Raw genomic sequence first — 12971 nt, 5'->3', positions numbered from 1 at the left:
GCTTGGTTCCTGCCACCAGGAAACCACTGATAGCCTGAGCTGTGACAGGTAGAGACCCAGAACTGCCAGCAAGAGTGGCCACGTGCTTGTGCACCCTCAGACAGCTAACACCAACCTTTGTTCCCTTCCCAGGATCAACCTTTCTTCCTATTTTCTGCTGGAGATTAACACTTTTTTTCCTGATATTTGTTTTTTTAAAAAAGACATTTTCAAAAACTGTGGTTGGGTTTTGAGAAAGTGCTCTCTGTCTGAATAATCTGTAAAGGGAAGCCATATGTCTAAGTATCTCTTTCCTTTTTGTCTATTTTGTTGTATGCACATTTGGCAAGTTATTTTTCCCCTCTAACTATCACATCGCAGGCTTTGTTAAATGAAACTGCTATTCTGTTATTTTGTTGGTGTTTTTCTTATTCCCAAGCAGCCAACTACTGACATTTTAGCAGCTATACAGGAAATGTGATATTAAGTAATTATTTTCTCAGAGTATTTCTTCACTTTCTGGTGAGTAAGGAGCTGGTACTGGGGTAGCAATTTCAATGTTTCTTAAGATAAAAACAAGAGCTGAAGCTCTTAAAAAAACATCAAAATCCAAACCCTGAAAATCTATTACCTAATACGATTTATCATTCGTTGTTTTTGTGGAAGGCAGTGGGAGGCTTATCCTGCCAGGCATAGCCTGCACACACTCCAGAAGGACAGACTACAGATCCATTCAGGAGTGATGAGGGCCAGCACTCGATAGAGATAAATGGCAGGAGAACACAGTTACCATGGGTCAGCTGGGGTCAAGCTGCACCACGCAGACACAAGGATGTGCTAGAAGGCACAGCACAGAGACCGTGCCCACTTGCTTTTCCCCACTCTCATTTTAGAAACATCATCTCCATATTCCCTCCCCCCGAACCGACAATTTCTTTATTTACATAATTAATTCATATTAAAGAATAAAATTGAAAGTTTTTAAGGTAGGAAAGAAATGCGCTTCTTTCTATAAGTCTTGATGTTGTTTTTGAACTGCTGGCTCGATTTAGGTTTATTTTACAATCTGTTTCTAGCCAATTCCAATTTCAAATGAAATCTTGGCTCCAATGAAGCAAAATTCCCTTTAATTTCAGTGGAATCAAGACTTTGATCCAGGTTCTCATCCACTAACAAACAGCTATGATGACTGTAGATGGTAAACACAGCAGCCAAAACCAAAGAACATGAGCTGGTGGACCCCAGGAATCTGGAATTTCATCCCATGTGGAGTTTTGAGCATGGCAGATTTGCAGCATTGACTCAACTGGAAACAATGAAATAAGAAAAACAGGGAAAAGGAACACATTGTTCCACAAATGCTGGAATTGTAAGGCCTGGGTTACCACAGCTGTATGTCCTAGGTCCTGCTGCATCCTACCTTCAGACCTCTTAACTGCTTTTAGTCAAGAGGCACTCGTGGACAGCAAAGCTACAGAAAAAGTTGACCTGAGTCAGAGAAATATGGAATATGACTGACCTTAGCTGTCACCCACATTGCAAGTAAAGACACAAACTGACCCTAAAGCTTCTAATGGAGACTAGCTATATATCTTTTTTCATTTTTTTGTGTTAGAAATCCAAAGCTTCAGATCAGATCTTTTTGAGAATAAAAAAAAAAAAAAAAAAAAAAGATATTTTTGACAATTTTCAAGCAGCTACAGGCCTGCCATATAAAATGAATAAGATATTTATTCCTGATTATACCAACGATTATTTTCTGCAAAGAATTCTCAAGAGGATGCGGCAAAAAAAAAAGTAAAAAAAAATAAATTTATTCACTCACTACTAACAAGACACTGGCCATCATGGAGGGAACAGGCAATGGGAATCTATGACTTAGGATATCCAAAGGAACATATCTTGCTGTGCACCAACTGGGCCAAATATCAAGGCTTGCAACAAGTCAAGGCAACTGTTGTGCCACCACAGCCTGTTTTTTTTTAAAGCAGTGGGAGCAGGAACACACTTGGCTTTAAAATGAATTGATATGTGCAGTCTCGCAGCTAATGGTTATTTGTGCTCTCTCAAGGCTTAGCAGACTTGGTGGTGGGACTAAGTTCTGGCTGTATTAGAAGCCGAGAAATAACAAGGCAAAATGTTTTAAAGCACTGGTGTGAATCTAGAATCAGCTGATGAGACAAAATCACACAATATCAGCTGATACCACTCTGAAGAGTCCACTCAAGCTAAGCTGATTTATATCACTAAGGACTTGGATTATCATATCAAGATCCTTCCTCCCAGCCACAGGGAAGTATTCCATGCATTTTGTGCTATACTTCTTTCTCCAAAATGAGTAAGCATTTTTTGAAGTATTCTGTTTTTGTCTCCTGCCTGCACCTGCAAAGCAAGCACCAAAATATTTCCAGAAAGACCTCCTGATTTATGCACTAAGAAGTGCTAAGCTCCAACCAATATAACAGAGAGAAAGCCTAAGCTGCATCGTTCCAACCACGCCTGGAGATAGGAAAACAGAAATTAAGAGGCATCAGGAAACCATGGGGATGCGATAAAAATACTAGATGGGGAGTGAAAGGAAATTCCTTGGTAACTTAATGAAACACCAGGTGCATTTTCCTGAACTTTATGAATTTGCCAAAACAAAGCAGCAAAGAAAACCGAGAAAAAACTGCCACCAATACTACTGTGTGCCTGATATTCTGGAATGATTTTTCTGGTAGAAATGTATGGTCCGTGGTAATAGCAAAAGTGGTGCACCAAAATCTAACATGCTTCAGTTTCCCAAGACTATTCCTTGCTCTCTCAGCTTATTTTTCCCACCAAACTGCTGTCACTCCCTTTCAAGTGTACTGGACTTCTCTCTTCCAGTCCCTGTAATAACCTGAATTTATCTCCTCCCTTCAATATTTTTTTTCTCCTCCCCCACCATTCCCAGTAAAATGATCTTTCTTCCTTCCTCCAAGAAAATTCGTATTCCCATGTTATCTCATTATTCTTTGCAACAGCATGCCAAATACACTGTCATTTTCCCATTGGTGCCATGTCCCGAAAAAGACAAAGTGGTCTGTGCTAGCTCTTACCTACTGCACGCTCCCTGGAATGAAAAACGCGACAGTGTTAGTGCTCAGAAAGATCCCTCCGATTTCTGGGCTCTGCGCCCACAAAGCAGGGAAGCCAACATTTCTCAGAGAACAGCATCTGACTCCAACATCCTTGCTGTCTAGCTAGCAAAGGAAAAATGGCTTCAGCTCTCTTCAAACTGCTCTGCTTCCAGCGCTGGCCAAAGAGGTGGGAAGGCCAGGAATGCCATGAGAAGGTGGGCTCCCACCACAGATCTGCTGAGCTCAAGACCAGCCCATCTGCAGTCTCTCAGCAATCCACCACAAGCAATGACAGCCACCAATGCTGTATTCCAGCAGGAATAAACACCAGTGAGGATTGACAGAAAGAGGTGTGGAAAGGCTAAAAGGATGCATGGCTCCAAAAGAACTGCACAGACTGGGCTCCTCCCTACAGCCAGGGGAGAGACAATGACATTTCCACTGGTCAATCTGTCTGCTGAATTTTGGATGGCTACTTAAGGATGAACTGGACAGTGCCTGACAAAAGTCTTGTCTCCTCACTTATGACAAAGGGAGTCCAAGACAACCCACATCAATAGTAACATCTATATTTGGTCAGAAGAACATCATTCTGTCTCAGGTGCCAAGATGGTGACTGCCAGAAATTACCTCCACTTGATATCCGACTTCAGCCTCCCAGAAAGCATACTCTTGTGCCTTGCATCAGTTCTGCTTAGAAATCTTTCTCACAGTCCCAAAGTCCAAAGCATCACCTTTCCCTTTTGCTGTGCTCAGAAATGAGGGCAAGGGCTGGGCAGATCACAGAACCACTGAGGTTGCTAAGGTTTGAAAAGCCCTCTAAGATCATCAAGGTAAGCCAGCACTCCCAAGTCTGCCACTAAACCATGTCCCTAAGTGCCACATCTACACATCTTTCAAATTCCTCCAGGGATGGTGGACAACACCCTCCCACATCAGCCCTAGACCCAGCTCTAACCAAGAGTCTTGCTGGCAAAGCAGCTTGTGTTGGGGAAGCCAGACTGGCCTCAGCTGCCTCTCTGGGTAAAGGACCTCTCTGTGCTGTACCAGTCACCAGCACAAAGTCTAATTCCAGGAGAGTGGACTGAGAGGGTGCACAGCTAATCTACTCATAGAGTTAATAATAAACTCTCTATGGTTAAATCCCAGCAATAACAAATACATCTTTATATCACATTGAAACAATGACCACTGAGCCTGAGTCTTTGCAAGAAAGAAGCACTACAAGGACAATTCATAAAGGAGAAATGCTATGCTCTGTACTTCTTTTCACACAGTGATGCCTATCAGCCAGGAAGAAAATTGTAGGATTTGGCCTTAGCTGCTATGCACTTGACTTTGGGTTTGTGATTAGGGCTGGCCAGTAAACAATCACTCCTCTTTGTGAACACTTGCTGCTGATATTTCCAAATCTGTTTGGGTTTTTTTTTTGCCAAAATGACAAAGCCCTTAATTTTTTTTATTTTTTTTTCCATTAAATAAACATTAAGCCAAGGGAGAGCCCACAATCTTTACAATCAATAACTGGGAATCACAAGAAATGTTATTGAGTAGGCAGGAATCCCAAGCTGTGTGTAAAAATGTGAATGTGAAGCTCTTCATATCTCAGATGAGTATGGTTAGGTTTTAGATAGGCTGTGGTAATGCTGTACCTTTTTTCCTTCATAATTTTGACCCAAAAAAGCACCCTGGACCTGTAAAACCTTTCTGATTAAATTTTAATCAAGGTCAAAAACAATGGAATGTTTTTATTTCACTGAAAAGTTACAACTACCTCCATTCACAATGATACCTATATGTAAAGGCTCTGGACAACAACAATTGGCTTCCTCCTTGTAGAGTTATTCTTCCAGATTGACTTTATTGCAGAAATTTTTAAACCCCATGCATGCCAAGCTCTCTGTGCTCTTGTGCCTGTCATCATGATGAGACAAATAAGGACCCTAGGAATTTTTCCACTGTTTAATGCCTGAGAAGGGCTTGAGGATGTCATGCTAAAAGAACAAGAACCCAAGGTAATGCTGGGAAAGGGGCAGCCACTGTGTACCTGTTATGACTCAATTCTCCTGGAACATGTCACTCAACATACTGGAACAAATGATTAAACATCCCATTTATGAGCACCAAGAGGATAATAATGGAGTAAAGGGTAAAAAAAAAAGCAATGCACTTTTGGCAAACACATATCATGCCACCCCAGCCTCATTTCCTTTTTTTTGTAGGATAGCTGGCATAACAGATAATGCAGAAGCAGTATGTGTGATTATGTGATAGAGCTTGACTTCAGAAGACCTGACAGTCTTCAACAAGCTAAGAGAATACGGTGGATGTTAAATCTCCATCAGGATGCTTCAAAGAGCTGCAATCAACAGATTGCTCTCCACCAGAGACGGAGGGTTTAGTGGGCTGCTGCCACAATTTGCTTTTGTGTCCTGATCTCTTCAATACTTTAATTAACACCTTCATGATGGAACAGAAACAAGGCACCTGACTTTTGTCGATGATACTAAGTTGAGGGCAGTTGCAAGTGCTTTGCAGCCCAGGATCGTAGCTAAACTGAAGTGGTCTCCATGGAGAGACCAACTAGATGGCATCCAACAGCAGTGAGCACAAAGCAGTATTCTCAGGAAGGGGGGGAAACCAATTATCGTTCAAATACAAAAGTGAAGAATGAGCTGCAGACCAGTAAGAGAGGATTAGAATGGCAGAAAGACTAAATAAGTGAAAGCAGTGAGGCACTCATATAAAAAAGGTAAACCTCATTTTATTCTGGGGTTAGGTAAGTGAAGTGTGATATGCAAAACATGGCTGGTACTTGTATCTGCATGATTGAATCCTAAACTGAAACTCTTGTTTTGGTTTTGGACAGTACATTTTAGGAAAACATGTAGACAAATCAAACAGTAGTGAAATATATATGCCACAGGGGTTGAAAAAATATGACCTCTGGAAAGCAGTGAGCATATTAAGCTGCACCAGACATATCTGAGACACAGGAACTGAGGAGTTTCAGGCAGATAAAAGGTAGTTTTGAGAAAGAGGAGAAATAATGTGTCTTGGAAGGACCAGAAATAATTGGCAGCAAAATCAATTTGGATCATATGTTAATAAAAGCTTTCCAAATGCAAGGAGAGTGAAATAATGGACATGCACCAGCTATGCAGGTACTGAGCATCTTCAAAAAATACATGTATGGGGCAGCCACTGTAGAGCTGATCTTGTCTCACTGCATGGGGAAAGACCAGACCATCTCTTGAAAGTCCTTTCAAGTGTTAACTCTTTTGATCAGACACCAGCAGAAATAACTGGCAGAGTAAACAGAAAGCTTTGCAACTGCCCATTACACCCAAACTGAAGCAGCACAAAATTCTTTGAGTGAGGTGGTGGCTCAGAGCAATCTCTTGGTGCATTCAACCCAGTGGAGAGAGCACCTGGCAGAAACTGAGCTGGGCAGCCAGCCACCTCCAGTCTAGTGGACTGCAAGCAGTTCTAACCCCACCTGGGTCAGGAAGATGGAAGAGATGGCTGCAGTTGTACTAATGAATCTTTTGGCAGCACATGCCTACTTCTACTAGCAGAGTTGGCTTTATGTTTCAAAAGCTGGAAAGACTTATGAGGACAACTTTTTCTACTTTTAGCTGTCCGTGAAGTTCTGATATTTTTCTGAAGTGTCATTTCATGGCACCCCCTTTAGACCTCCGCAATATGCCCAGTTGAGAGGGATCTTATCCATGGACAGACACACTTAAGAGAGGAAAGGAACAGACAGGAAGGTTTTTGCAGAGGTTGGTGCTGGCTGACAAAGCAGAACTGGCTCTTCCCATGGAAATAATAAAGGACTTGGGCACATACATTAGAGAGGTGATGTCCCTTCTTCTGTGATACACTTCTGCAGCTCTGGCCAGCAGAGTTCAGCAAGCAGAGCTCACCCCAGGGAAAGCTGATTCTCTCAAGGCTGTAAAGGACCTCATCCTAGAATGCAACTCCATTAGACTGCAGTGATATAAATTCAGGAAACACTCAGGATACACTGGAGTCTGACTACTTCAGCTGGCATTGTGGACATGGCGCGGTCTCAAGTTTTAAGGGCTCCAACAGCACTCTAGGATCTGCCTACCCACTTATTAGTCTCTGATATAATTATCCCATTTGTGTCTAGGGGTAACAGAAGTTGTGTTCTCACAGGGGCTTGACAGATGAGGGAGTTGAACTGGGAGGGATTAAGGATTTGTCTTTGGTAGTGGGGAGCAGAAATATCTGTGGCAACACTGAATGAATGGAACAGGAAGCCTGGACATAGCCCTAAAGTAACCCATTGTCTCCAGAGTAGGAGCAGCTGCCATTGCAGTATCTTTCACTGGCAAATCCAACATCAACCATGTGCACAAAGCTAGCAATGAGCCTCTGATCCTGGTTGGTTTTTGTTTCCCTGAGCTTGTTCAAAGGAGACCACTGACCATCATTCCAGAAACTCTCCTCCCAGATTGCCAGGAAGACCAATTGACCACTCTGTCATTTAATGTTCTAGGAGCTGTATTTTCATTTATTATTTATTTTTACATTTTTACATTTGAAGCACAGAGCTTCAAATAGTCTATGTTTTGAAATGTATGAGCATAAAAACAAGAGAAGTAAATAAACTACATAAAATAAATAAAACTGAATAGTTTAGCATGACTCAGTATCCAAACTCCTTTAATTTGTACTAGTAGCAGACTATTTTTCAGGCAGACAACCTGCAAATCTTAGAAAAATGATAATGAATATAAGAAAATAATACTCTGAGACTACAGGGATTATTTTTCTAACATAAATTATTTTGTATTGAATTAGTTTTATTAGTTAAGATTATTTTTAAAACATGTTTAGAGTAAGACTAACTCTTCCAAATTGTAAAGGATTTTGTATTAATAGTTTCCTTCACTTTTTTCTCCAGATTAAATTTAGTTTTAGAATAATTAAAGCTATGAGTTCACCTAATTACAGGATTACAGTAAGCACAATATATCAATGGGTCTTTTATGAAATCTGTGGCAGGTATTAGAACAAAGATTACCCACAGATATCTTATTTACAGGCATCTAGAGTTTAGGAGTGTCAAAACCTAAATTTTCTCATTCTCAGAAAGGTGGCAGTAGTTCAGAGCCAGATACCCATGTATTTAAGTGAAAGCTAAGCTAGAGAACTCAATTTTGCTGCTTAGGCCCATATCTAATGGGCACAAATAAAATTAATAATACATATGCACGGCTCTAGAATTCATTTGTCCCTATATTTTTCTTGACAGGTAAATGGAAATTGTGTGCTGTGAGATTTCACCAGCAATAAACCACCTACAGAGGGCTGGCTCTGCTCTGCTGTAGCGAGGCAGGGCGCACCTCCAGGGCTGGGAAATGCATTTCACACAGCAAGCACCCAGCCAAGCCAGGAGAGCTGCTCTGTGTGTGGGTGTGGACCACTCTCCATGCTGCTGGGGGAGCATTCTGGACAAGAAAATCAACCAGGAGCCTTCTGGCTCACTACACCTGCGTGTAAAGCATCACCTTTGACCACATGTCCAGACTTCACCTTGCAGAGAAACACATGGGATGCTACTTAACCCCCCCAAGTTTGCCAAGTAATACCAGCAAGAGGAAAAGTCCCTTCTTGCATGCTTTTGTAATCAGAGCGATTCAGAAGCTTGCTGAGGGAAATAAAATCTGCAGCCTTATGGATTACTAGACAAATCAGGAGAAATAACAAATTCCTGCCTGAAGGATAATATAGAAGTTGAATATATCTGTAATATGTGTCAAACACATATCTATCACCTAAGCTGCTTTGTAAATATTTTAGATAAATAGGCAGATAGACAAAATGGCACGAAGAATAAAAGCAAAACTAAACAAAACCAGGTAAACTCACTTGTTTAGTGTTCTAGTCTGGACAGGATGGAACAAGTAAACTCACTAATGACCTTACCAATTACTGGTGAACTCTTTAATTTGTTTACTCTCTGTTATGCCATAAATACAGGCAGATGGATAGGACAATGCTGGTTTGCCAAGTTTCCTGTCCCTTATAACACACACAGGAGAAGGGTAGCTAAAAAAGGAGAGGGCAACATAAGGTATGTGGCAGGTCCCTCAGGTACCAGGTTTCACACATGCCTAGTGATGGGACACCCTGCAAACCAATGACCCAGCATGGAAGAACTCACAGGAAAATTAATTCTTTAGCCTGGCAAAGAGTTGACTATGGAAGACCAAAAAACACAGCACAGTAGCTTGTTGACACAAGAAAAAAGAAAGGAAACCTGAGGAAGGAGGAGGCGAAGAAACCAGAGGGCTCTCTGGGAAGAGATGAGGCACAATGTTCTAAGAAGTGTCATTATGAATAAATGCTTTCCCATCACTGCCAAACAACCAGAGCCAAGAGCCAGGTTTGCTTTATACTAGAATATGGCTTGGCATCACTGGTGTCCCCCTCCTCTGTCACCACTTTTAAAAGGACAAACTGACAGCAGAGTAAAACCACGCTATGCCACAGAGGAAGGGAAGAGTCCAGCTGGCTCCTGTGTAAACATAAGGGACACACAGGCTACTGACTCTGGAGCTTCTCTTAGGAAAATACAGATCCTTCCTCTCACTGTGTCTTTTGCTCTTTGCTCTCCTAGCAGGCATGTTGCTTACCTTGCACGATCAAGTAAACCTGGGCAGTCTTGGGATGATGCTGTGTCTGCACTGAGCACGTATAGGACCCCTCATCGTAGACATCCACTTTCTGGATCCTCAGGCTGTATTCCAGGGGGTTTCTCTTCTCCAGCTCTACTCGAGGGTCCAGGGACCACTTGTCCTCTCCAGCAAAAATGATGCCGGAACGGTTTAACCAGGCCACCTTGGAGCTTCTGTCTTCTACATAACACCTGTAGAGGATGACAGGTAAAGCAGAGATTAACAACCCTCTCCATCATCTCCCTTTCGTCCCTTCTCTTTACTGCTTTGCTTAGAAACTTCACAACACACTCCTGCCTTGACAGTGAACCACAGAATCTTCTCATCATTGCTGTCCCATGGACAAGTATTTAACTATTTAACTCTTTTGAAGAATTTCACAGACCTTCGGATCATAAACCCTTAGGATTTGAGGCAGACATATCTCTTGCACTTTCTTCCTTTTGCCTGTGGCGTACACATGCACCAAACATTAATTTGGGAGGCCACAAGAGATCTTGATAACCAAATCCCTTCCAACCCTGCCAATGAGCAAGATTGGAAGTAGTTCTTCCCATGCCTCTACCTCATCTTCCAAAGTCAAGTATACAACAATTGAATTCCCAGACCCCTTCCAGCCTGGATGGCAAAGGTTCAGAACTCCAGCTTTGTTAACTTAGGGCACAGCTTCTCCACCGCTCCACTTCAGCAGCACAAGGGGAGGAAATTGTAGTGCATCTCCCATCTATATCCCTCTAACAAAAAATAACTTTGTGGAAAGAGGGATTCACTGATCAAACATCACCCTTCTAACACACACACACTTGCTGATGCACATCTGCCTGTTTGTGCAGGCAAGTGTAGATCTCAGGCTGAAAATGAGGCCGTGGGAGTGTCACTGCCATCCCTGTGACACACACAGCATGTCCTGTGAACATCTCAGGTGGACAGGAGAGGAGGAATGACAGCTAGGTGTGGCAAGCAGAGGAGCAGCAGGAGGACCAGCAACTTCCACAGCCCTGAGTGCCAACCTTCACAAGTCAGAGGACAAACTAACCCAGTTGCAACTGTAACTTGACAAGTATTTTGTTTCATGATGTAGATCAGAGTAGGTGCTATGAAGACAAATGCATTTTTGGCAAAGGCACCTGCTCTGTACCACTTCCCACCACCAGAAGGAGACTTGCACAGAAAAGACGAGGAGCTCCCAGTGAGGAGACACGTCCTGCTCACTCTCAGCTTTGTCTTATTCAAGAGGACCAGGGCTGAAGAAGACAGGCAGACATAACTCCTCTTTCACCCTGGCAGCTGTACCCCCCAGGGCTGAGCTCAGACAGGCTGAGAGCAGGTTTGTCCTGCTGCATCTCACATCACATTTGCTCTGCAGATAAACAGGGAAGCTCAATCTCCAGAGCTGTTGCTCCTTCACCTCTCAGAGCTCTGCCCACAGTGTTCCAGCATCCAAACAACCCAGCACCTCTTGCCACTGCTGCTACAGAATCACAGAATAGGTAAGGTTGGAAAGGACCACAGTGAGGTCATATGGTCAAACCTCCCTGCTCCAGCAGGGTCATCCTAGATCACGTTGCACAGGATTGTGTCCTATTCACTATTCATGCATGTGTTGTATTTGAAGGAAGAAAGAGAGAGGATAAAGATTATTGCTTTAAGATAAGACAAATATTTGACAGTAGGCTTTCATACAGCCTTTTAGCATGGGTCAGACATTTTCCAAGTTCCTCTATTTCAATGCATTTCATTCATGCTGTGCTGCAGCTGCCTTCCCTTGTGATGTGACCCCACCATTATGGCCGGCACCTCACACCCACTCCCTTTTGGTATGCCTGTGGATGCTGTCCAAGTTGTTCTGGGGTTACTTGTGGGCAGGAGGAAAGCCAAGCTGCGTGGGCATCCATGGGAGCCATGCCATGCTGCTGGCCAAGCTGTAAGCAGCTCTGTCTGATCTGACAAACATTTGCTTTAGAGAGCAGTCCAACAGATCCTGTCCTTTACTGACACTGTCCAGCTGAAGAAGGGGAGTAAGAATTTGGCCCTCAGGCCAGAGCCCATTCTCCTAGCCAGGCAGGCCCTTGTCCCTGAGGCGAACTCTCAGGTGTGATCTGAGTTGCTTTCCAAAAGCTACTTTTTGTCAAAAAGAAAGATGCAGAGGAACCTGTGAGCAGTCACTTACGTGTAGAAACCAGAACCACTATGATGAAGCATTGCTCCAGTTCCATTGGCTATCCCAATGCTGGGAGGTGAAAGCCAGGACCAAGGGAGGGCAGTGTGCTCCAGGGCTGGGAGCAGTGGCCCTGTAGGAACACCCAGACTGCATCCAGAGCTGGATGCCTTAGGGTCAAGAGCCCTCTCCTAAATGCAAGAGTCGTAACAGCGCCAAGAATCAGGGGTCAGGTATTTTGGTAGTAAAAAGCTAAGCAGATTACCAGTAGAAACTGAAGTCAGTGGGAGCTGAAGTTTCTCAGTCACTTCTGTCCCTCCCCCTGAACAGCTATCAGTGCTGCTGGACTCCAGCAGATCCGTGGCACCGCTCCATCACCACCAGGCTGCTTTCCCATCCCCACCAGGCTACAGTGAGTGCTTGGCAGCTCTGCCCTGCCCTCAATCATTATAACTCTATTTGGGGTAGTAAATATGCCCCTGTGTGGTGTCTTGTCAGTAAAAGCTCAGGTGTGGTCTGAACAAAGCCTTGTCCTTTTGCTTCTGTGGTAGGCACAACCAGGGACCTGCCCTCCCTTCTCCACCTGGATGAGAAAATGTGTCATAACCTGTCTTACGTGCATCCAGGTCAGCCCTAGGACAGTGGCCAATAGCTAGAGTCAGGCAACTTTTCAACTGCCCCTGAAACAAGTTAGCAGGTGCTACCAAAATAAAGAAAGGAAAGAGGACAAAGAAAAGAGGAAAATGGGAAGAGTAAGTGAAATGGATTTGAGCTCTCTGTTCGCCATACCTGTTCCTCTCAAGCTGACAGGGAAAATCAATGTACAAATGTGGAAATTCCAAGTCCTGGCATGCTCTGGACATGTATCCACGTGGATGATGCATCTCAGTATAACTGTCTGCACACACACACACCCTTTTAGTCTGCCAGAGATGCCACCCAGCTGTATGCATCACGCTTTAATAAGGATTTATGGTGATGATTTTCACAGTGTAATAAGTGCTAATTCAATACTAA

At 43.3% G+C, this 12971-nt stretch overlaps 1 protein-coding gene across 2 annotated transcripts in view; it reads right to left on the bottom strand.

Annotated features, from left to right (window-relative positions):
* Window positions 1-12971, bottom strand: part of LSAMP (limbic system associated membrane protein) — a 794347-nt gene that overhangs the window by 146464 nt on the left and 634912 nt on the right. For both annotated transcript variants that reach the window (XM_058854971.1, XM_058854961.1), the window contains one exon: window positions 9755-9987. In XM_058854971.1, coding sequence (XP_058710954.1) covers window positions 9755-9987 — 233 coding nt within the window. The remainder of the gene's footprint in view (window positions 1-9754; window positions 9988-12971) is intronic.

Source organism: Poecile atricapillus, chromosome 1 (genome assembly GCF_030490865.1).
Source record: "Poecile atricapillus isolate bPoeAtr1 chromosome 1, bPoeAtr1.hap1, whole genome shotgun sequence".
Lineage (NCBI taxonomy): Eukaryota > Metazoa > Chordata > Aves > Passeriformes > Paridae > Poecile > Poecile atricapillus.
This window is presented reverse-complemented; position numbering and strand designations above follow the sequence as displayed.